The sequence below is a fragment of the Austrofundulus limnaeus genome, unplaced genomic scaffold (assembly GCF_001266775.1).
Source record: "Austrofundulus limnaeus strain Quisiro unplaced genomic scaffold, Austrofundulus_limnaeus-1.0 Scaffold31, whole genome shotgun sequence".
Lineage (NCBI taxonomy): Eukaryota > Metazoa > Chordata > Actinopteri > Cyprinodontiformes > Rivulidae > Austrofundulus > Austrofundulus limnaeus.
The window spans coordinates 719,826-744,617 of record NW_013952433.1 but is presented as its reverse complement, the minus strand read 5'-3'; the positions used below and the strand labels follow the sequence as shown (position 1 = coordinate 744,617).

General features: G+C 38.3%; 1 protein-coding gene across 2 annotated transcripts in view; it reads left to right on the top strand.

The window, feature by feature from the left end:
• Positions 1–24,792, top strand: part of furinb (furin (paired basic amino acid cleaving enzyme) b) — an 86,558-nt gene that overhangs the window by 51,763 nt on the left and 10,003 nt on the right. For both annotated transcript variants that reach the window (XM_014005532.1, XM_014005530.1), the window contains exons 7-10: positions 11,629–11,717; positions 14,126–14,298; positions 20,826–21,038; positions 22,860–22,960. In XM_014005532.1, coding sequence (XP_013860986.1) covers positions 11,629–11,717; positions 14,126–14,298; positions 20,826–21,038; positions 22,860–22,960 — 576 coding nt within the window. The remainder of the gene's footprint in view (positions 1–11,628; positions 11,718–14,125; positions 14,299–20,825; positions 21,039–22,859; positions 22,961–24,792) is intronic.

The following is a 24,792-nucleotide window of genomic DNA, read 5'->3' as shown; positions in this document are numbered from 1 at the left end:
GTCCTGAAACAAGAATGTTCAAATTTTGATGAAATAAGAAAAATGTGTACTGTACTTTGTACTAAAAAAATATTAACATGGTTATACAGAGGTATATAACATGTGACATCTGATTAAACAGATGCAAACATTTTAGACTGAGTTACTAACAGTCAATTGTATTATCAAGAACATCTTCAAAAACCTTTTAGACCTTTCCAGTGTTTTCCCTAGAGTACTGACCTTGGGGGCGAGGCTTATGAAAACAAAATGATCAACAGCAGCAGCTTTGTTTTAAATACAAATTACAGAACATGAAAAAGTCTACAATTTGCATTAAAATAATCTTATACTGTATAGCCTATCTCATATCTAAAGATACATTTAAGATATCTTGAACTGGAGTCTCCATACAACTTAATGATAAATCTAATGTTATTTATACTAGTCAGAATATAATTAGAGATAGCTTAAATAGGTATTTTGCCTTGTCAAAATATATTAAGAGATGTTTATTTATTTGTTTGTTTCTGTCATTCATAAAAAAAATGAAACCATCTTTATACAGCATTAAAAAACAAAGTAAATACTACCCTGAATTAAAAGAGTGCAGAGTGAAGAAAAAAACTCTTATCATATGTGCCCCATTCTCAAAAATCAACTTCATCAAACAAACAAGCTCAAGCTGGAAAGATCTCCAAGTTTAAAAAAAAGTAAGTAAAACAAAATAATAAAAGAAAACATTTTATTATTGTATCCTAAATAACTAACATGTCTAATTTAGTCATAAAACAATTTCAGATAACTAGAATATAAATGTGGTGAAGCCAAATAAATGTTATATCAGCCTGCCATACCATGAGCTTCTGCCTGCTGAACTGYCCCGCTGCTGCTACGCTCTCATCTTCACCAAAAGCCGACATTAGCAAGATGGATTTATGACTGAATGAACATCACCATCTTTTTTTAATCATCTCTGTGGGTAACAATGTATAAAAAAACTTTTTTTTTTCTCCGAAAACACGGGTGTGAAAAGAACTACGGTTGCTAAAGCTTCYCTGTGCGCAACGTGCAGCGGGAGGGAGGAGGAAATGGTCCCACAACACGCTGCATGATGTAACTTTTCTACAGCGGGAGAGGGGGATTTTAGGATTTATTCTCTCTTTACATGTTTTAAAGCGCTATATTTCTTCATTTATTTTCAGAATATTTCGAATAAATGGTCCTATGAAAAGATAAAGAAATTGTTTACCTGCCCAAATATGGGTTTTACCTGCCCCAGGCAGTCGGGCAATAGGATTTGTCGAACCCTGCACTCAAAGACACTTTACAAGGAAAGGAAAGACACAGACAACATGAAAAGTTAGCTGAGAATTGTGATTGGGATTATGGTTGATAGGCCAGGTTAAACAGGTGTGTTTTGAGTAGTGATTTGAAGGTAGGTAAAGAGGTACGTAGGTAGGTATTTTAAGGCTTATTAAAGTTGTTGACTCTAAAAGTCACAAGTTTCAAAAAACTTTTCTGAAATAATTTCAATGCATCACCTGCCCTTAAAATACTCTTGGCTGTCAAATTTGAATTTCAAATGCAGGATTAGAAAAAAGAATTTTAATAGTATTCAAATGAGGGTCAAATGTTATCTGTGGACACTGTGTCCTTGGGCAAAGACAAGTAACCAAGGCCTGAAACCAGACTTATTTGTGTAAATGTAAATGAAATTGCCTGTCCCCTGCAAAGCTACATCTCTGCTGAACATAAGCTGCATGCAAATCTAAGGCTTCACAGAGGCAATAAATCTGTCACCAAGCGGGTGATAAAAGAATAAATCAGAGTGAAGGAGTACACAAATCTAAGAAGACATGTTCCTCTGAGGTCCTCTGCTTTTGCAGCTCTGTTACAGTGGTTTTGACGCTGAAGATGCCAGCTTGTACCTGCGCTGTGCTCTTGGCTTTGCTTCTTTCGCACTTAAGAACGGTGCATTTTCTGAGATTGGAATTCCTAAAGCATTCACACCCATGCACTTACATTAAGAGTCTGTTTGGCTGTACATATCAGATCATTTTTCCTCAGTGTTTTGACGGTATTTATTAAAAGGACAACTTTGGTTCAGTGCCAAGTTCTTGTTGTTTTTACTAAGAGCCAAAATGATACTTTTGTTTGCCATCATATGAGGCCTCATTTGTCAGTTACAGCTGCTCTTGTCAGTTTGACAAAAGTTTTCTAATGGTTTTTCTGTTTACCCCAATTAGATTAGGACATGACAAAAAACAAGCATATAGCATGCAGCTTTTTTTCTCAATTTAATTTGGCAATTGCGTGTAAAGTTTAAATGCTCCCAGTGTTTACACAGTATTTAGAAATGATAATTTAGAAAGCTGCCAGCCTCTGTCTAGCATGAGCACTGTAATTCTGTTTGCCCTGGTCTTGTTTATTCTGGTTGGGACAGCTTGTTTGTTTTCTAGACTGCCAGGCAAAAGCAGGGGATGCTGGCAGGGACTTCATTCTCAAACCAAAATCCTCTGGCTTTCTGTCTGCTTCCTTGCTGGTTTTTTTTTTTTTTTTCGTCACAGAAAAGAACAACATGAATTAAAGCAACTGTTTTCTGAACATTTTAGCAATGAATGGTCTGCAGTGATTGGAGGTGACAGTCCTGAGTCGAACCCCATTCTACAAAACATTACTGGTCACCTAGAGTCAGTCAATATTACTCTTGCCCAGTTGACTAGCTACTGATGAATTGGATGTTAGAGCAACTGTGTCTGCAGGGTGTGAAGATGGCCCTGTTTACACATGCTTTTGTGTGTTTAGTCATTAGTTTCTTTGCTGCTTTTCTGTTTTTGTCACTGTTATGAGGCCAGTTGAAGTCATTTAAGAATTCTTTGCAGCTTGAATAGCATCTTCTTAACAATTTAAATGTATATTTGATGCGTATGACAGTTTTCCTTACTGCATTTTGTATAGTAGTTTAGTAGTGCAGCTATTGCAGAGAAAAATACAGTTTATGTTTAGATTTTTCCCCAGTAGATCCACGCAAGTTTCTTCTGTGAAAAAATATTCAAATCAGATGGACTATAGAGTCTGAATTGCCTCTAGGTATGAATTTCATGACTACTTACTGACAAAGTATCTATACTTGCCTGACGCTGCACTGGCAACAGCTCGGAAATGTTGCTTTCTGCTCTTTAAATTGATTATTAGACCTTCGTCAGTACAAAAACAAGCAAGGGTTAACCCTTTTATTTAAAATATAATTATTAAAGTCTGGCATTTTTTCTGATATTAASAATCATATCTGGCCATCTTTGTCATGGGATTTCTGTGTTTGTCCATGCAAGAAAGAGATCTTCATTTGGCACTTCATTGTAACCATTTGAACAGACCTGCCTAAGGCCACAGCTGAGCAGAGCAGAGCAGAAAATAGCCTAATTCTTTTGGCAGCTTCAATGAACGGACCCTATTCAGTCCCTTTAAAACAGATAAAACCAACAGAGCAACGCCAAGAGACAGATCCTACAGTTTAGCCAAGCATTGGTTAGACATTAGTCACACTTAGTGATGCATATTTTAACACACTACGTGCTGCACAACCCAAACACTACATGAATGGCTATGTACAATTACATTGGTTTATCATCTACAGTATGGATATGAAGTTTCTGTTTTTGAATAAGCTTTTTTCTTTCCGAAGGACTGTATGAGAAAGTAATCGCAGCATGGTGTTATCCTGAATTACTTGCCGGAGGTAATGTCAGTTGAGCTTTAGAAACGGTAGTGAGTCATTCTGGTCCAGTGGTTTATTTTTCCACAGATACAAACTTGATATTCCGTTTACATGTCCTGAAGAGTGCTGCTAAGCCAGTTGAACTGGTAGTTCAGTCTGATGTTCACAGTTTGGACAAATTGTGGTTGTCAGCTTTGAAATGTCCAGTTATCACCATTTTTCGTTTTTAAACCAGTTGWTTTGAGGGAATGGTGGTTCGGAAATACAGTCAATGCACTGCCATCCTTTCCTCAGTCTAACCCCACTTTAAACAATATCCTGCTTTATAGCTTTTTTTCTTTTTTGCTCTTAACTTGAATGACAATTTACAAAATCCTCAAGCTCAAAAAATACTTGACACTATTGATTTGTATTATAAACCCATGAGTTTTCTTTTCTGAGGTTCTGTAAGGGATCATACATAAAGATAATGTTCTCTTAGACTTTCAAACAACTGGGTTCTTTTAGGAGCTATATGAGTAGCCTGCTGGTCATAAAATAGAATACAGGTTCAAAGCAATTCCACAATGGTATCACTTTTTAGACCTGGAGGCTACATGCAGCTTTTATTTAAGTAAGATGCAACACATAATGAGGAACGCTTTAAGAGTTTGAGACTTTATAGAAAACGGCCTCTGCTGTGTGATACTGATTGTTTTTCTTTAAAACAGTTAGTGATGGTGTCTATTGGTGCCTGAATTTCACCAAATGCATAAAATAATGTTGGTATGAGAACATGTTTTTACTGGCAGTCAAGATCGAACACAGAGACAAATGCAGATTTAGACTTGAACATTTAATTGCAAAAGAATAAAGCCATACAACACCAAAATATATACTTTTATTTCTTCTCAGAGCATTTTGGTAATGAATCAAACCAAACAACACAACAACTTATTCCAGGGTTGAGCCACTCCCCTGGGGCAAGACTTCATCTCAGTAGGAGAAAGCTCTTCCTCCTTAAAAGATTCAAACCCTTGTACAACAGTCAACAGTCTGATGAGAATAAATTTCCTTTCAATTTCATCACCCTTTTTATAAGACATTTGCARTAAAAGATGAGAAACACAGTGACCAGCTAGTCAAAGAAAAATTCAAACCTAAAATATCCTTCTTTCTTCATGTTGGGAGTTGGTTACTTCAATATAGTTCAAGCTAATTCTGAATTATGCTAAAGCAAAAAGATTAGATATAAAAAATTTTGCTGTTTTGATGTATCATGAATAGGGTGATTAAATTATTTGTTTTACTCATTTTGTGTATATTTCTATGAGTTGGTGTGATTTGCCTCAAAATGTAATGAAACATGGTCTCAGCAGCCAAATAGGTACTGCAGGGAAAATGGAAAAGCTGTAATTGGTCGGCARGGACAAAATAAGAAACATGAAGAAAAAAACACACTTGTTTGCRTTTTTTATGCAAACACATTCGTGTAGAAATATCATTCTATGCCAAAAGTGTCCTTTTCACAGTAGCACTCGGCACCACCTCTGTTTGCACAAYAAGCAGGCATCGGAAAATCAGCTCAGTGAAAACAGCATTACTGGTAAGAGTGTTGAGCTGCACACACCGGTACCTCACTTTTCACACATACACACCAGTTTGAAACTGTAACACACTTCTGTTGCTGGCTTAGAGAAGCATCAGCAGTGGATCAACTTTAACTCCCTCATTCCATATCTGCATTATCACGCATGATATAGATGCACAGCAAAGGTTCYAGAGTCTTGTGTGAAGGGTACTTTTGACTGAAAGAACATAAATGCCAAAATAGGCAGAACATTTTCAAGGTTTTTCTTCACTGAATAAATCATGTTTTTCAGTAAAATAGTGTCCTTTAGGGAAAGGGATAAGAGCAAAGTCCACATTGTTCAGGTCTGTCYATGATAATAAGCTTTACAAAGTGTCTGAAAAGCTTCAAATCAGCTGTTAAAGACCATTTTGGTTTTAGTTGGTTCAGACTAATAATTTGCTGATCTAGTGCACTGGTTTCCACAAAATTTCAACTTCTGACCCTTAAAGTAGCAGCGATTTGTGACCCTAACCATGCTGATGTGAGTATTGATTATCAAAGACTTAATAACACCCTTTATGCTATAGTATTTTAATCCATTTATGACTGTTTATATCTCTTGGAACAATTTTACTGAAGATAAGCTGTTAATAATAACTTTCCAATTAATTTTCTTTCTGAAAGTCATCTCAAGATCTTTCACTTATAGTTTCATGACCCAAAGTAGTGCCCTGATCCCAACTTCTGTTCTAGTGCAACATCCAGTGGTTTTCCTAGGCTGTATGTTTGGCCTGTCAATCAAATCTACACTATCCAAACACAATGCACTTGTCTGGGGTTTCCATTTTCACAATATTTGGTAGAATCTAACAGTCAATTTCTACACAACGCTCATTTGCCAAGAGAAGTTAATGTCCAACTTTTGATCTAAACCATGTTTTTACAGTTAATGCAAAGTTACATTTATTAATTTTAGTTATTCATTACATAGTCTAAAACTGTTTTTGTACTAGCAGAATACAAAAAAAATGCAAAAAGAATTTTAATTTGAAAATTATTCTAGTGAAAATAATTATCAATCGTGATCTTATAAGCAATGATTTTTAAACTATTAATATGTATATTAATAATTACAGTTATTATGAGAGAAATTAAACATTTGGAGCTAAATTAATTGTCATAAGTCATCCTGTCTTCATTTGGCATTGAAATGTGTTTTAGGTGATTGCATCATAAATACACAAACCTGAATTTGTCAGGCTGCACTTGATATCAGAATGTATCTCCATAAGCATATCTGGTGGCTGTTGCTTGCTTTCTCCTTCTAAATGTAAAAGCAAACAAAGGAAAAAAATAGAGTAAACATATAGCCCCAATTATTCTGTTTGCAAATGCCAGCAAAATCCTGCAAGGTAGATTTTACAAACGTGTGTCCACATCAATCAGTGAGCCAGCCCTATTATTATAATTCGGGACCAACTCAACCCAGTGATATTACATGAAATTGGCAGTATAGTCACTCACAATGAAGTGCTTTATTTTTCCTGTGCGGCTAGCCAATAGCATTATGCAAAACAAGTGGCTAATAATTACCATGAGTACCCAACTCGATAAAAAAAAAGTCTGTTAAATGTGTTGTTTACGATTGTTTACTGTTTTGCTCTAAGAGCATATAAGGTGCTTTCATCCCTGTACTTAGAGGCTGTTAAGACCTGGCTGGTCTAATCACAAGTGCACACCTCTGAGTGTGTTCACACTTGGCACTAAAACACATCCTCACATTCGTCTTCTGGGGCCACTTTGTGATCATTTGACAAACGGTAGTTCCATGTCAGAGTAGTCTACTAAAGATGCACYTCTTGTTAGATGTGAACAAGGTTGTAGCTTTTAGGTTAGGATTTAAGACTAATGTTGGACTAATGGAGAATGCAGTGAGAAGATGCATGTTTGATCTGTCTGCATTCTCAATTTACTTTACATTATGTCAAGAGGGATTTTGTTGTATGTCACGACTCCATTCCTCAATGCATTCAATCGAAGTGGCTTCCATCGAAAACGCTGCCTTGTCCTGGCAGGGAAAGATAAAAGCATACCTCACTGAGTTCCCTTTGCTACTACTTATAAGATAAGGAAGGTCACTTTGGTTGTGTGATTAGTTCAGCAGCCTTTTATCCAAATTCTTGTCTCTGTTAGGGGTTTTTCTCTGCTTGTACTTTGGACAAATTATGTCGCCTTTACCAGCTGCCAGTTCACATACTAATGATTTGTTTGTTGTGATGGTCGTAGTCTGAGAGGGGCTGCGCTTTTTAAAGCCCCTTTATCATCTTGCCACATCAGTTGTTCAAAATTAAACATTTTAATTTGTTTCAAACTACATTTTTGCCTGTCATTACTTCTGGCTGTGTCACTGACATCAGGCATTAATAAGAACGGAGGCATTCTGCAAAGTGTCCTGGAAACCATTTAATTTCACGGACATTTGAAAGAAAAATTGTGGCGTCTATCATGAAGCCCTTTGTCTGCGCTGGCATGCCTTTTCCTCCCAGGATATATTAAGCTGTCTGGCTGTTTTAGCTCAACTCAATTCAGGGCAATCACTCACTTACACACATTCTCTTATTCTCTCTCACTCTCTCTCTCTCTCTCTCTCTCTCTCATGCGTGCACACACACACAGAAATAAACACATGTGAACATGCAGATAATATTCAAAGCAGCTGAATCTTGGCATGTGTGGCCTCTTTGTAAATGTCTTCTCAGGCCTCTGGCTCGGTCTTCATTGTGCCGATCCTGACTGAATCCTCTGCCTGGCGTCACATCTGGGGCTCCTTCATCTGAAGCATAGAGGATTTTACCAGCATTTTTATGATGTTTAATGACAATAATCATATTTTCTTGTGAAATCATTTCAGTTCTTAATAAACAAAACAGCCATTGGATGCATATTTACAACTTTTGGTGTGTCCATCACAGCCAACTGATCGTAGGAGATGCAAATGCTGTATATTCCCTCGGTGTTTCAGATGTGGGGGTAAAATTTGTTATAGTAGTAGATGAGTATGTACGTTGTTTAAAACCTTAGCTGTTGGTGTTTACAGCAGGTGATATGCTTTCCTTATTCCTCTAAGGAAGGTTTGATTATTATCTCATAACAGTCAAATAAATCACTTTATAAGTATTTTTTTTMTCAAATATTCTTTAAGAAAAAAAGGAAAAATGTGAACCATGGTCTTGGTGCTTTAATTTGCTGACATTTGACATATGAAGTTGCTGTTTGCTGTTCTATTAAATCGTAAATTCAAATGGATTTTGCAAGCATGCAGTTTTCTGGGCCAAGCCACCTGGCTGGTCACACTACTGACTCTGTGTGATCCTGGCTATTGTGGAACGCTGTACGCCCTTTGGCTCATAATAAATAATACCAAAACAATACATGCTCCTTTTAAATTTTTTTTATTTTTTTTTTATTGGTAGTCTCATCCTGCATTGAAATTTGCAGCACTACAAGTGAAAAAGAGAAAGCTGAATTTATTCATTTTACACCTCAAATACCACTTCTAACAAAGGAAACTGCCCCTCTTCGCATGAAAGCAGAGACTTGTGTGCAGCAGTGGTCTTCTCCTATTTAAAGAAAAGCATAAAATTATGAACAATGTTTTAATAGAATACAATTTTCCCACTAATAAACCTTGCTTCTACCTTGGATATTAGGTTTTCCTTTTTTACGTTTTCATACCGTGGGAATCGAGCACATAGTGACACAAATACAAATGGTTTTACAACTCAGTGTTTCATGCTTCTAACTGATCAACAATCACTATTCGCCGCCCACCTTGGACTGTTCCGCACATAATAACAAGACTGATTTGTGAGAACAAGCTTGTGAAGCAACTCTGACATTTGTCAGGCGTGCAGTCGTGAGCTAAAACGTAATGAGTGGGCAGGTCTTTGGCGCTCTGATTAAACAGTAAGCAATGGGTGGCGACTAAAAGGTCTGATTACCACACATCCACATGGAAATGTCCTATGTTTAAAAAAAAGAACAACTAATCTAAACTTCATAATTGTTTCACATATTTGTTTTCTTGTGCACAAACAGAACTTTGAAGGCCTTTTTTTCTTAAAAAAAAAAAAAAAGAAAAAAATCGCCCACTGCTCCGTCTTCTTGCTAGTGTTTTTAATAAATGGCCTCTCCATCTAAATGGATTTTACCCATAGGTTCATAAGTTTTCTCAACAGCCATGTCAAATCGCCATCAAGTGCTGATATTAATGCAGTATAAAATTAGCAAGTGGTAAAACATTTGACCCCTTGTTAGAAGTGTTAAGCTTTTAATTACGTTTGTGATGTATTACGCCCTGCCAAATGTGCTGAGGTCCTTGTGTAAGGACATATGTGCCAGAGAAAAATACGCCTCGTCAGACAAGTTGATTGCTTGTTTAAAAACCACTTTAGTGCTTGTTCCTGTTGACAGGCCGCATCACAACACAAAGGGATTTTGGGATTAGGTGGGGTTTTATTGATTTTTTTTCTTTTTTGTTGTTCGTGTATCATTTTTCCCTGCGTTTATAACCAAAAAAATGGTAAAACAGGAACGATTTTAGAGTTCAGAGGTTGATAATATATCACAGGGCCGAGCAATCTAATCAGGATTCCAGCTGGAGGTGTTGCTGTGACCCTGTGAAAAGACTGTGTCCTCTGCCTCATCATCAGGCAGGTTTGGAGAACAAAGAGGGAGGTAATTTTTTTTTTTGGCTCATCTGAAACGAAGGTAATTTTCTTGGCTCGTCTGAAACAGTGCTGTTGATGTAATTGGCTTTGTTCCGATAACATTCACAGAGCACACCTCAGAAATAGATGTGAAAGCCACTTTCTAATCAGATATCTGCACCGTAATCAGGCAGTTCTCTTAATGACCTGTGTTAAATGCCAAACTTCCATTGTGCTTCATCTATTTGCAGTTTGATCACACCCCTTCGAGCCCAAACAGCAGTGAAACAGAACAAATCRATTTCGCCAATGACCCTGTCGGTTTGTGGAATCATGCAGAGTTGCAGAGGTTTTGCTATAGATTTTTAGAGGATTTGAGAGGGTTTTTGTTTGTGAAGTGTTGGTGTTTTTGACATCTGACTAATACTCTATAGAAAAACCTGTCTGATCTCTTGAAACTCAAGGTTGAAAGTTTTAATGAAAGACTGAATAATTCAAGTACATCAATAATACATTTTTCATTTCAGGTGGCCTATGGCCACTCTCACTGAGAAGGTAAAAATATTTTTTGACAGGTATTTAATGTGTTTGTTTCAGTTTTTCTGATTAGACGAGGCTTTCACCTGTAAATCGGTCTCACAGGAGAAAAGATTTCCCTTTTTTTCTCTCAAAACTTGAGCAGAATTTGAAAGAAAGTCTCCCTGAAGTACGTGTATTTAACAGAGGATTTTTTCTTAGGTTTTAGCTTCAAGGGTTTCTTGTAAGTACTTAAATCACACATAATTACTACTCAAAGAAAAGAACTAGTCGTCAGTGGATACACATGAGCAAACTGCTTTAAAATTAGTGGTCATAGTTGAATTTAAACAGTTTATTTTAAATAAGTCGGTCAAATATGAAGTTTGTTTTTTTAAGCAGGTATTTAATTGTTGAGAACCGTTATAAAAAATGTTGCACATTTTCATTAGAAAACACAAGATTTCTGTTTTTCAAACTGTAAAACTTCTGTTATTTTAAGCAACTGAATAAAAACTAAACACTGAAGTATCTTTGGAAATCTCTAAAATTTATAAAACCTTGAGCCCATGTAGTTATATATTTAGTTTATTATAAATTAGTTGAAGTGTTGTGCAGTTTAATTTCCCTTGTGCCCCTGCAATGATTTTTTTTCTTTTTGTCTGTATAATTATGTTCATTTTCTGACTTTTTTGTAACCTCTTCAGTTTAATGCAGCTCAGCAGAGCAGCATGGGTTTTGGTCGTTGGTGTCATTGTGTTAGATGAAAAAGAAACGTCTCGTGTCCTCGATGCATCGATGTTTATCGTGTTCAACACAAAAGTGTTAGCTCTCTGCACTGGTGAATTTTTTTTTCTTTATTTATTTATTTCCCAATTGTTACCGCTGCAGAAACGAGAGAGCTGTGGTTACAAAAGGACCAATGGGGTCAATATTCAGCTCTTATCTCTGGTGGCTTTTTAGCACCACTTCAGCTCCAGTTCTGATTTTTAAAAAAAGAAAACTCAGCACAGTTCAGGGATTTACACAGATTCATTTTTAATGGCTCCCTTTAGCATTCCTTTTATTTATGTGGGGATATTTTTTATCATAAAATCTTTTTTTTTCTTTTACATTCTCTTTTCATGGATTTTAATGATTCCTCTTCACAGACACGGGACCCGGTGCGCAGGAGAAGTTGCAGCTGCAGCCAACAACGGAGTGTGTGGCGTTGGTGTGGCCTACAATGCAAGAATTGGAGGTAATTGAGAGCATTCCTTTTATATTTTTAATTAAGCACAATGAGGGATTAGTGTATAACTCATTTAAATGACTTTGATATGAATAAATTAGAAATAATATGCACAATAAACTTTAAATTTATATTAATTAAAGTGGAAAGTAATTCCACTCTGCTTGGGCTCTTTTAATTTGACTCTTGAGTCATCACGGCAGTTTTACTGGAGCTTTATCGTCACATTTTATTAATCACACAGTGATGGCTTTTAAAGCCAGTATCCTTAATGTGACTTTATGCACCACAGACACATTTACTGACTGTGTGAGTCCATCTTGAAGGTATGAGTGTTCTGCAGAACAACAGCAGCTGAATACTGTGAATATTCCTTGATTCGGAGCCACCGAGAGGATCAGCTAACATTGAGCTGTTGCAGGTTTTATTTGGAGACTAAGTAGCTTTGCTTTATAGACCATTTATAGTCCATTCTGCTGTAGTTTACATCTAAATATATGTTTTGTCACTCAAAGCTTTAACATATTGCGATTTGTTGCAATCATGTTGTTTTATGGTAATATAAATGAATTTGATTTAATTTACCGGTAAGTCATTTCACTGTGACGCAGGCTTTTTTTGGCCCGTTGCCTCAAACTTCAACCTTTTATTTCACTAATTAGATCAAAAAAGCAAGTTCAATTTTTCGAGTGTTTAGCCGAGTTCCTCACACATCAAGATGCAGGGTGCTCAGTTTTGTCTGATGCCAAGAGAAGTCGCTTCACAATGCAGTGCTCATCATCAAATTACCTGCCTAAGAGAGGCTCCCAGACTCTCAGAGCAGATTCTTGTTTAAAGAGTGATAAAGCTGTCAGCGGGCTCCGATCTGCATAATGAGAGATGATTTATATCAATCAGAAATTAGGGGTTGAAAGATTTTTGTTTGTTTCCTGAAAAAAAAAATTTTTTTTTGCACCTGATTGAGTATTCCAAGGAGGCTTTTTGTAACTTTTGTCATCTAGCAATCTGTCAGTGCCGCGATGGCTGCCAACAAGGCCCAGCGGAGCCTGTGGAGCCCTGAGCAGTCCCGTCCGCAGATGTTACTCATAACGCCCCGTCTTTGTCTTCATTACCATTCATCTCCCGACTGAGCCGCACGTTGGCCCTGATCTCATAAATAACTCCTCGGTGAATCTGTTCGCGTCGTGGGGTCAGTGAATTGTTTATAAACAGCTGTGATTTCCCGTCAAATGCTCGTGGTGTGAGTGTGTGTTTACATGTGAGAGAGGAGAAGCGGTTATGTTTGCCCAAATCCTTGAATGCGTGTGTCCTTGCAGGGTAATGATGATTAGTGAAATGTTGAAAACCTAACCCCTGGCTTCCATCTGCGCACTCACACACACACACACACACCCTCAGAGCTGCATCTCTACCTGTGACTCAGTGTAGCTGCGGGAATCTCACACCACCTCGTCTTAATAAGAAATTGTCAAGCCGCAGGAAGTTGATGGGAATTGTTACGACACTAATCATCGTTACTGCTACACTAAAGCTTTTGCATAAAGATCACTGAACAAACATTGCATTTTATGTTGCCAGTTTAAGTTTTTTACAGGCTGTTCAATATTCAAGCTTGTGGTACGCCGATTCTCCCACCGAGTAATTACTGCCTTGTCAGCATCCCTGCTGGCTTACTTTGTCTAAAAAATCCTAATGRGAGTGTCGTAGTTCATAATGTTGCCTCTGTTGTCCGCGGGTTCTCTCCCGGTAATGGACTTTATTTGAGGGAGGCGCATTTCATGCCTTTCTGCAGCCATTAATGTTCGGAGGAGTGATCTGAGGCTGCGGACTTCAAAGGCACAGACAGCGCTGCGTTTAGGTATCATGAAAAGTGACATTTAGTGCTACCCTGTGGACCCGCTGCTCTGTTGGAGGTTCTATAAAACCCCAGCTCGTTTCTATGTATATGCAGTTCGGTCCGATTTGTCTGCTTATCCTTTCTGTATCACTGTATCATCATGGGGGGCAGGAAACAGGCTTCTTGAGTTTAACAAACAGCAGGATTACTATTCATGCGAGGGCGAAGCTGTGTTTGTACGAACCAGAGCGGCGTTTGCAGGTAAAGCTTTGTGGACTCGTTCAACAAAACCTGAACAGCGTGAAGTGTTTGTTTTTTTCCAATAAATCCTTTTTGTCTCTTGTTCAGATTGTTTGTTGTTTTTCTCGTTATTTCTGAAGATTAGTTCTAACTCGTTTCTTTCGGCTTTTTTTATATATTTTGTCATTTTGTGCCATTTCATTGTTTTCTGTTGTGTCCCTCTGATTTTTATCTCTCAACCTGTCTTATGATGCACAAAGTCACTGTCATCCTGCCGCTCTGTATTCACTGCTCCAGTTTGGTGACCGTATCTGCGCCGTGCTTTCTGTTCATTTTACAGGAGTTCGTATGCTGGACGGGGAGGTGACAGATGTGGTGGAAGCTCGTTCTCTTAGTCTAAACCCCCAGCACATCCACATTTACAGCGCCAGCTGGGGCCCAGAGGATGATGGCAAGTCTCTGGACGGTCCTGCCAAACTGGCCAAGGAAGCTTTTCTCCAAGGAATAACCAAGGTTAGCTTAGAAAAATATGGTCAAACTTGCACAACCGTGCTCCTTTCCAGTTTAAAAAGAGACAGTGYCAACAAAAGACTAACATAACTTGGAAAGAGAAATCCCATAAAACATGGAAGCTAATTTCAAGTCAGCTCACAGAAAGTATGTTCCGTGATTAGGTTTTAAAAAGTATAATTTTAGCAGTAAAAATGGAAAGTAGTTTATTAATATGGAAGTTAGTTCCACACTTTAAAATGTAATATGGCAAAGAATTAAGTGATTTTATCTTTGCTGCTTTACATTTTTAAAAAGGGAAATCAAAGAAATGGCGGAAAAACAATATTGAGTGATTTCAATCTTAATGGATTCAGGCAAACATGGTTGTGTAGAATAAAACACTACATGATAATGGGAACATTTCTGACAGTGTTGTAAGGAAACACAGATTGTCACTGCGTCCACCAAGGAAAGGTACAAAATTCATTGTAAAGAAGTTGATTAAAAACAATAAAGTAACTTCCTGGCTCAGTAAAACTCCAGGTATTCAACTCTTCTGTCTTTAATTCAGACCTGCTGATATTCAGTAAATATTAAAACTAAATTTAAATAAAGGGCTGCTGAGATGTTTTAGTTTAATCAAGGATGTGAAGAGATTTTTTTTAGAACATGAACATAAAAATATAAAATGAATTGCTAAATTAATCAGGTGATTAGTTTGGATTCAATCTCAAATAATTGTGTGGAAGGTACAAACAGTAAGGAAAGTTYCCAAACTATTTCTGTCCTAATACAGTTAAAAGTCTCCTTTAAGTCCAAAATAGCTGCTCACGTAATTTTAAATCCTTTTTTTATACATTTAAATCATTCAGTTGGGGGTCTAAATGAAGTGGAACTGCAATGCTTTGTTCTGAATTCCTCCTTATTGTAGCTCCACAAGCCCCTCTTTCACTCCTATTCTGAGGTGTYCCTCAGATCAACTCGTTTTGAGGCTGTCTCTTTAAATCCAAGCTGGGTGCTTCACATCCCACCCCCTTTCCTTCGCAAATACTGTGATGTCAGTATTCAGTCAGAAAACGTAATAGAGAATAAAAAAAACCTGAACGTGTTGAGAACTATAAGATATCTACGCAGCACCGGGATAGACTAAATTCAATTTTTTCTGCACTCCTAGAGTCTCCAAGTACACAACAAAATGCAATTAATGGCTAAAAGAGTGATTTTTTTACATGTCCCATTTAATACACAGACTCTAGAAGCATATAAGTCATTGGATGGTCATGATTATTTTCTCAGGGCATGATCTGTAGATGCCAGACCTCTGCCAGCTTCATTTTTGCACTTTTTCATTAAAAAAAATCTGTATAAATGAATGCTTTACTTTGCAACACATCTTAGTGTGCACCCATGTACGTGACGTGTCAATATTTCAATTCTTTGCATTCATTTGATGCATTTTTCGTACATTTCACATTCTACTTCAAAAGACAGCAAATGAGACAGCACAGCGGGTGGTCATTACGTCAKGGTGCAGAGTCCATGGGGAGACCTCATAATAACTGCCTCCAAGAACATTATGCCTGACACTTCCTTGGGTTTTTTCAAACAAAGCATGATTAAGAGGCAATTAGGTCTTACATGACAAATAGTTCTAGCACTGAGACCTTACACAAGACAGGACAAAAGAACAACCAATTATGAACACAAGCTACAAAGTAAATGTACCACTAAGTGTTGAGGGTGAAGCGCTCACGTTAAATCACAGCCACGGCTGAAGGAACATTCYAATGGGCTTTAAAAGGCAGCAAGATGATCAGCTGGCATTCTGAATTTGACTAAAGGACAGACACACTGCTCCAATAAGTCACAGCAGGAAGGAGGAGTCCTAAAGTGAAGCCACGTACAGGAACCAGTCCCAAACAGGCTTTTAAACAGCCTCATTTGCATCGTGAGCTACGCATTTATTCACAGTACTGAGGCATGTAGAGACACTGCAGAGGGCTGCGACTTACAGCATTTGGTCTTCTCAGTTCCCAAAAGCTCTGAGCGTCATTAAAATTGGAGGTGATGTAACACGGTAGTAAACATGTTCTGTGTTAGTGTTGGGCTTTTGCGAGGCTTTGGGTAAATCAACACAGGAGGATGCTTGTTGAGCTGTTTTCAACTCATAAAATTCAGATTTTTATTTAAAACAAATGAAAGAAGTAGACCCTCTACAGARGTTTCATCATGTTGCAACATAATTTCTTCCACAGCTGGGTTTTAAATAACCTGCATTCTGGTTTTATTACCTTTTTTTTTCACACGGCATTCCACCTTACTTGGAATTTAATATCTTCTGTTTTTCAGTTAAAATATTAGAACCAAAAAGACARCAGTAATTTAAAGTAATGAATCACTTTGGAAGATGTTAAATCACTTTTTCACAAGCATTGAAGAAGATTAATTTAGTTATTTAGCTTTGCTTAGAAWAAATGGAGATAGCATGAGAATATCTGTCTATTGGCAAAAAAACTGCTTATGAATATATCAAAAGCTCAATAATTACATAAAAATTCAAAGTGAGATTTAAGATGGATATTTTGAGTTAACATGTCTGTTCCTCTGGGTGATTCCTAAGCAATTATTTTCTAAAAAAGATAAATTATTAAGATATCTGGGTGGAGATTTTTTTTGTATTGCATAGAAAATGATGAGTTTGAGCTAGGATAGAAGACGTAAAACTYTTGGGAGCAGACTTTAGCGGGATCCTCTTGGAGCAAATAAATGTTTTTAAATATGTCAAGCTGTTTCTCTGAAACCACAAACACACATGGAAATGTCTCCCATCAGTAAAAAAAAGTTTGGTAAAAAGTTTGGTGTGATAGATTATTTAAGTATCCTTGTTACGTAAGTTAAGGCCAGCTCATCTCTTCCCCACATAAATCATCATATATATGTATTAATGAAGAATGTTTCTCAATGTCCAGTGGTGAAGGACAAACTCAAGGTGAGTTTGTTAATTGCCAATCAACTTTTTCTTAAAGCTCAAGTAGAAATGGACATTAAAGAGTTTTGGCATATTCCCGAAGTCTAATGCCATCATCGCTCATGTGTCAGAATCCTGCATCAAAGGATTTRAGCGTTGCAGCTAAATGATAGAAATGAGATGGAAGAAAATAGAAACGGAGCAGCAGTCAGATGCAGATGTTCGATTCAAAGGCAGCGGTAATTGGCATGTAAATGAATGAAACTGCAAATTTTKTGTGCCACAGAATGACTCATATATCACATCCCCAAATGTGATCTGCTCCACATATCATGGTGTGTTAGGGAAGAAAAATTACCTGACAGCGACAACAACAGGACCTCTCTGGTTCAGCATGTGTTCTCCTGGCAGCGAGATAACGCTTGGCACCAAAGTGTTCTCATCTGGGCTCTGTAAAGCCACGGCACAAGCGGCACCGGGTCATAAATTGAGCCGGATGGTTTAGGAGTGTTGTGTTCAGCTTCGGGTGCGAGCACTCAGTTCGATTCAGACAACATCATGCACTCAGCAAAAACACATTTATCCCATCTTCTAAAAAAGAGATCATTTTGTGAGACACGGGCGTAGGAATCAATTAGGAAAATTGAACGGATAATCCATATAAAACACTCTGTACCAGCTCATTTAAAATCTGTCTATAGGGTCCAATTAAGGTCTCTTTTGTAGACTTATGAGCTTAACATTTCACTGATTATGTTTGCCAGAGAAAACTGCATGACAACATTGATGATAAGATAGTAAATATCCCAGTAATAAGACAGACATATCTTCTGTTGATAAATATTATTGCATGTCTTGTTTTGTGTGTAGACATTTTATGATTAATTTTTGTTTTCGCCTGATTAATGTTTGATAGATTGTTGTTGTATTCATTGTCATGTTTTCTGAGTTTGTAGATGAAAACAATGTTTGCGTTTGTCTTGAATATTGTGAAAATTAACCTGCCCGAGTCGCTCTATTCACACATTAATGGAAGATTTAACTTTAATTGCTCCATTGATTTGGGAATGACAATGCATAATAATTAATCAATGGAAAATTGAGTGTTGTGTAAATTAAAAATAGAAATATGTGAGCGTCTGACAAAGGAGGGGGGGGTAAAGAGATTCTTTAGAGGAAAAACCTGACGGTTGAAGTAAAACCAATTAAGGCTCATTGGAAACTAAGCTTGAACGACCTTCACAAAAAGACGCTGAAGGTTTTTCGCCAACCCCTCAGGCTGTTTCTGAGCTGTGGAGCCCAGACTGCAGATTCCCTGTTTTTTGTCTCCAGCACAGCCTCGGCAGTCAGCAAGAACCGGTCAGCAGACTCCAGGCTACAATCAGCAGTATTTTAAGATGCAGTAAGGTCAACAAATGTAGGAAGAAAATCCTGAACCTTCAAGAAAGAAAGTAGAGGATGGAAACAAAATTCTACAAATGCAATTTAATGTCATCTTTAAAGGGATCCCTGATTATTTGTAACATTAGACTTTTCTTTATAAACATTTATTTTAACTGTAAAATAAAGACAGTAAAAATACTGTAGGCTGGTTAGTTTTGTAAATTTTTAAAACTATATTTTAACACGGACGGAGCCATTTTATTTACACACAAAGCATTCTGGGTAAACGATGACATGGATAGGTCCTCGGTGCGAGGCTGCTAGCGAGCTATATCCACCCTGAAGGTTAATCTTGAACAATATTTTTAAATGAAACCAGAGAGCGTTGACAGAGAGGAGAAGGTAGAAATGACTCAGCCTGGAACTGAAAATATGGATGGAGGACAACAGAGCTGCTTCATGGAAGAACCTCAGCTTAGCCTGTTAGCTTTTGCGATAGCGCTGATGCTATATTGGCTGTGTCCAAAACGGCAGGACGGGTCCTCCGAAGGTCGAATTTGTCGGCCGCATACGTCACAGCGCCGCGACGAAGGACGTCCAAAACGGAAGACTCCTCCGATGCGTCCGACAAATACGTCCTTCTTTTTCCCCGAATCGAAGGACAGGTCCGATGGATCCTTCCCGGCCCAGCATATCCCATAATGCATTGCGGCCCGACCGGAGATTTTTTTAAGCTAGTAATGGCGGACGAAGCGAGAGAAAAGAATACGTTTTAAATAAAAATATGGTGATATAAAAATTAAAAAAAATTAGCGGTTGTAATTCTAATACTTTTATCATTTGTATGGACATGTTTTTACATATTATTTTTTCGTCATAAAAAACGCGAAATACAGCGGGTCAATTAGTTCTTCTAATGTTACCTTTAAGTTAATTTTATAGTTTTGTGATATTAATAATGCTAATGTATTGATATTTTTCTAGTTTTGATTTAAGTTTGCTTGTTTAGCGTCGTCACAGTTGCTAGGTGACAAGACGTACGCCGGGGTAAGGAGGGGAGGCTAGACCGTCCAAATCCACATCCTCTTTTTTTCCGGTCTTCCCGGTCTACCAAGGACCCGGCCCGCCGAGACCGGGGAGTCTGGGTCCTCCGGAGGACCCGTCCTGCCGTTTTGGACACAGCCATTGCCTTATATGTATTAGCTTGGTGCTAGCGCGATAAACAAGCTAAACTGAGGTCCTCCATCCAAATTTTCAGTTGCAGCCTGAGTCATTTCTACTTTCTCTCTGTCAATGCTCTCTGGTTTCATTTAAAAGAGTCGATCATCAGATATTGTCCAAGATTAACCTTCAMGGTGGATGTAGCTCGCTAGCAGCCTCGCACCGATGACCTATCCGCGTCATCATTTACCCAGAATGCTTTGCGTGTAAATAAAATGGCCCCGTCCGTGCAATATATTTTTAAAATTTTAGTTTAAAAATTATAAAAACTAAACAGTATTTTTACAGTCTTTATTTTACAGTTAAAGTGTAAGTTTATTAAATAAAGTCTAATGTTACAACTAATCGGGGATCCCTTTAATATGATGGCATCTGTTTAGCACCAACTAAAATCAATCAACCGATTTCTGGGGCTTGCTTGCAAAGAAAGCCTCACAGTAATTCAATCAGCTGGAGACAAGTACGTGAAACAAGTGTTTGCGTGGCTCAGAACAAATAAAGCAATCTAATCATAGTGGCGTTTCTGAGGCGACGAAGGCTTTTTGTTGCAGAAAGGGTTGGCAAAAATTCATCTGACACGTAATAACCCTGCAAAATCACTAACCTGCTATTAGCAACTGACTAAATGTATGCTGTGTGGAAAATAGGCATGCGTGTGTTTGTGTGAGTTTTTACTGTCAAACATCATCTCGTCATTTATTTGCCCTCAAATTCTGTTTGAATAATTATGATAATTACATTTGCTATCTGATGTTCCTCCCGACATAGTGATGTATTAACAAGATCTGTGCTTACAGCGGTTCAGTGTTTCTGAAAGAAAGCARATAAATAACAAGTCCTTTAAGCAGTGAAACAAACATCTTTGTCAAAGGCAGCTCTTCCCGCACATCCACGAGCTTCTGTCAGTCTCCTTTTTTTTTTTACTTCTTTGCTTCCTCTGGACTTACGTGAAGGTATTTGTGTTATTGCACCACAGGGACGCAGCYGACTGGGCTCTATTTTTGTCTGGGCCTCAGGCAACGGTGGCCGAGAACAGGACAGCTGCAACTGTGACGGCTACACCAACAGCATTTACACCCTGTCCATCAGCAGCGCCACGGAGTCGGGCAACGTGCCGTGGTACAGCGAGCCCTGCTCCTCCACTCTCGCCACCACATTCAGCTCTGGAAACCCAGGAGAGAAACAGATAGTGAGTGCAGACACACTCAGACGTATACAACTACTGTTTATCTATAGGATTTCCCTTTTTCTTTTTCTTTTTGTTGTACACTGTGCATCAGTACGTCAACAAGTAATCATACAAGCCATGCTTGCGAAACATCAGTAGTGCTACATCCTTAAAGCTTTTCTAGTGTGTCTTTAAATTAATCTTTTGTCTGTCGTGTCAAAAATAAGCATCAAACTGTCAAAAATCAAAGCATCAGATGCGTGCAACAAGGGAAGCGGACAAACACTGAAAATGCCTCACGCCTCTTTTAAGCTGCTTGTCGGCTGATGAAAGGCTTGCCTCCGGGGCACAGAAAAACATGAAACAACCGTGATTCTGCCCTTCTGAAGGAAATACACCAGAGCAATGCTGCAGGCAAACAAACTCACTTCATCAAAGCAGGTYAAATTAAAGTTTTTTTCCCCCTTTAAATAAAGCAGCACTAAATTCGTATTGTTGCTGTAGCAGCAGAAAGCAGTTATTTGTAAGAATAACGATTACGTCCCATTTCGCATTTGTTCAAAACTAGTATTTACAATCACTGTGGTGTATTGTGATGATTACTACAGCTGAAAACCAGGGTTGCAAAAACATTCTACTAGAATTCAGACATGGCTCACTTAGTGCAGAGATTTTGTGACCTGCTGTCTCTTGAGAAAACAGATTTTGGCAACTGGAAGCCAAAGGAAATCCTCATTAAATAAATATCACATTCTCTAATGAAGCGGAGTTGCATTGATTGACCTCTGCTGTTTTAAATTCTGGTGGTATCTGGATATAGTAATAATAAAATGGAGCTGACTTCTAAAATAGAAGCATTACCATTAAGATGCTGAAAAATGCAGAGTTCACTAATTGCCCTGCAGGGCAGATCGCTTTGATACAGTTGTTGCACAGAATAAATGGAGTTCAAAACGTTTTAAATTTGGCAAATTTGAATCCTCCGATAACGTCAATTTGCAACAAAGTGCTTTAGTAATTGTTTCCAAACAAAAAACACACTAAAAAAGTACAAGGCTGTAGCTAATGATAATTACGCTTTTAGCTTATTTTAATTCTCTACATACATTAAAATAAACTGTCACAAGTTAGATCTTTAGTTGATGACTCATCAACGTATCACAAAAATGATTTCCCCTTTTCTGATGTTTTTTTTTTATTAATTCTGAATCAATTTGTGTTTTCAGCTTTAAATAAATGTGAAATAGAAGCTGGCTCTGCTGGCTGACATTTGGCCTATGCAGACACCGTCCCTCCCCACATGTTTACAGCTCTGACGCTCCGACATCTTTAGCTGGAAATCATTAGCGCCACAATCTGTCAGGGCAAAAGTTGCAAAGAGAGACTGCATCCCTAACCTTCACAGCTTTTAGGCCTCTCTGTCATCTCTGATGTGTCCTCATCATGACCCAGACAGGCCTCATTAGCTTCCCCGGCACTGACAGGCTGCGAGAGCAGAGACGTACACGGAGCTCTAACCTCCTCCARCTCACCACCGTCTGACCCGGCTGGGACGGTTTGGCTGACTTTCACCGTCCCGCCGCTGACCCTTTGGCAGGCGTCCACAGACTTGAGGCTGAAACTACCAAATCATTCTCTCCTTGTCCTCCTCCTCATTCTTCTTCCTGCTCAGATAGCTGCGGGGAAAGCTCACATTTGTCTCCTGTCTTAACACTCAGCTCCTCTCTCCATGAAATTGTGTTCAAATGGAAAAGTCAATGTATCATATTAAGTGTGTGTCTCCGTCTGTACTTGTGTCCACTTTTCTTTTCTTTTCTTTTCTTCTCTTTTCTTTTCTCGCAGGTGACCACAGACCTGAGGCAGAAATGCACTGATTCTCACACAGGGACATCTGCTTCTGCCCCACTGGCTGCTGGGATCATCGCTCTGGCTCTGGAGGCAAAGTGAGTGGGAATYACACCTCTTGTATCAATTTAACTTTTTTTTTTATTACACATTGAATTTATGTCACTGACGTGCTTTTTTATGTTAAGTGATATTGTTGTAAATAAGTTTTTTTTTAATTATTGTAAAATTACCCCTTAGTACTGTTAAAAGGACTCTGCTAATTAATGTTATTTTTATTACCATCAATATTGTACTCTTTTATTATCATGCTCCACTTGTACTCCTGGGAGGTGCGCACACACAACTGAAAATGCTCACACACCTGTGGGAAACAACGTTGGACTAAATCCCAGAAGAAATTCTTTATACAGCAAATTAAGCTTTTGGTAATCACACAATTAGCAAGATAAATCAGCAGCTGCAGCCCAAACAGATATTTGAATACCTGTAGGGCTGGAAGTGACGATTTCATACTGAAGAACCTCTCTCATTATCACTCACACAGGACTCCAGGTGCCTCCGTTTCTGCGAGCTGCTCTCATGTGTTCTACATCATTTAGGTATCTTCACTCGCTATCTTCCATGTGTTAAGTCGGTCTCATCAGTCAGCTGTGCTCCACTTTGCTTAATTCTCGTGTCCATATTAGTTATGACAGGTGTCAAATCCTATCCTGCAGTGCTTTACAGCACAGGTATGCATCCCCAGCCTCCTCAGCTTATCTCAGCTCTGTCAGCTCTGATAACATAAGAGATGGGCAGTAACTGGCACAGCTCAGGTTTTCACAGTGTAGACTATCATATCAGTCGGTATTTTCCAGCGAGCAGCATCTCAGCAGGCACCTGTCCTGACAGGCAGCAGTAATAACACTGTAGCTAGTTTATCAGACCGAGATTATAGTGAAACTCGCAGGGATGGATTTGTTTAATAGGCAGAAGGTTTTGGCTTTCTGCTGTTTTATCATTTTATTATCCCTCTTGCCCCCTCACTCTCGGCTGAGGTGACACGGAGTGGATCCGTGGGATCTCGTCCATTAATAACACATGAGAGGATGTGAGGCGAGAATGCGGAGGGGGCGGAGGTGACGCGCCTCGATGAAATTCTGCATTTCTATTTCTGTCGACGGTGGAGTTGCACTCTGTGGTTTGCGGTTTGGTTGTTTAAACCCACTGAAGAGTTTTCCTAACAGAGTCGTGTCACACGTCAAAGTTTACTTTAACACATTAAGGAACACCTTCAGGTGACTGAAGTGCTGTGCAAAGTGTGAACAGTAYGTTGTACGTCAGCAGTGAATACAAAGTGACAATAAAAATACCCTAAAAAATGTTTTAAAATAAACTTGCACAATAAAAGCTGAAAAAGGACTAAAACCCAGTAAGAAGAAATAGGTTTGAACTTTGGAGCATTGATTTAAAATGATTAAAGCTCAACACTTTTCTAGTCGTTAAATGCATTTTGTTGTGTACTTGGAGTCTCTAGAAGTACAGAAAACTTGAATTTAGTGGCGAAAAAAAGGGGAAAGAGGGGCTTGTGGAGTTACAGTAAGGAGGAATTCAGACCAAAGCATTGCAGTTCCACTTTATATAGACCCCAACTGAATGATTTAAATGTGAAAAAGAAGSATTTAAAAGCAGGATGTCTCCTTTAAATAAACACAACATAATTTTAAACTGGATCCTAAGTACTGTCATGTTGCAGGTAGGTCTTAACCTTACTGGGAAAAGTTTATTTTGACAACTGAGCCAAAAGTCAAAGGCACAGTGAAGAATGGAACAAAAACACTCAGCCACTGTAGCAGTTTACATCAAAAAAAATTCAGGTTTACGACATTTATGTCAGTTCATGTTTGTACATCTTTAGACACTCGCAGAACAGAAGCAGGTCTGGTTC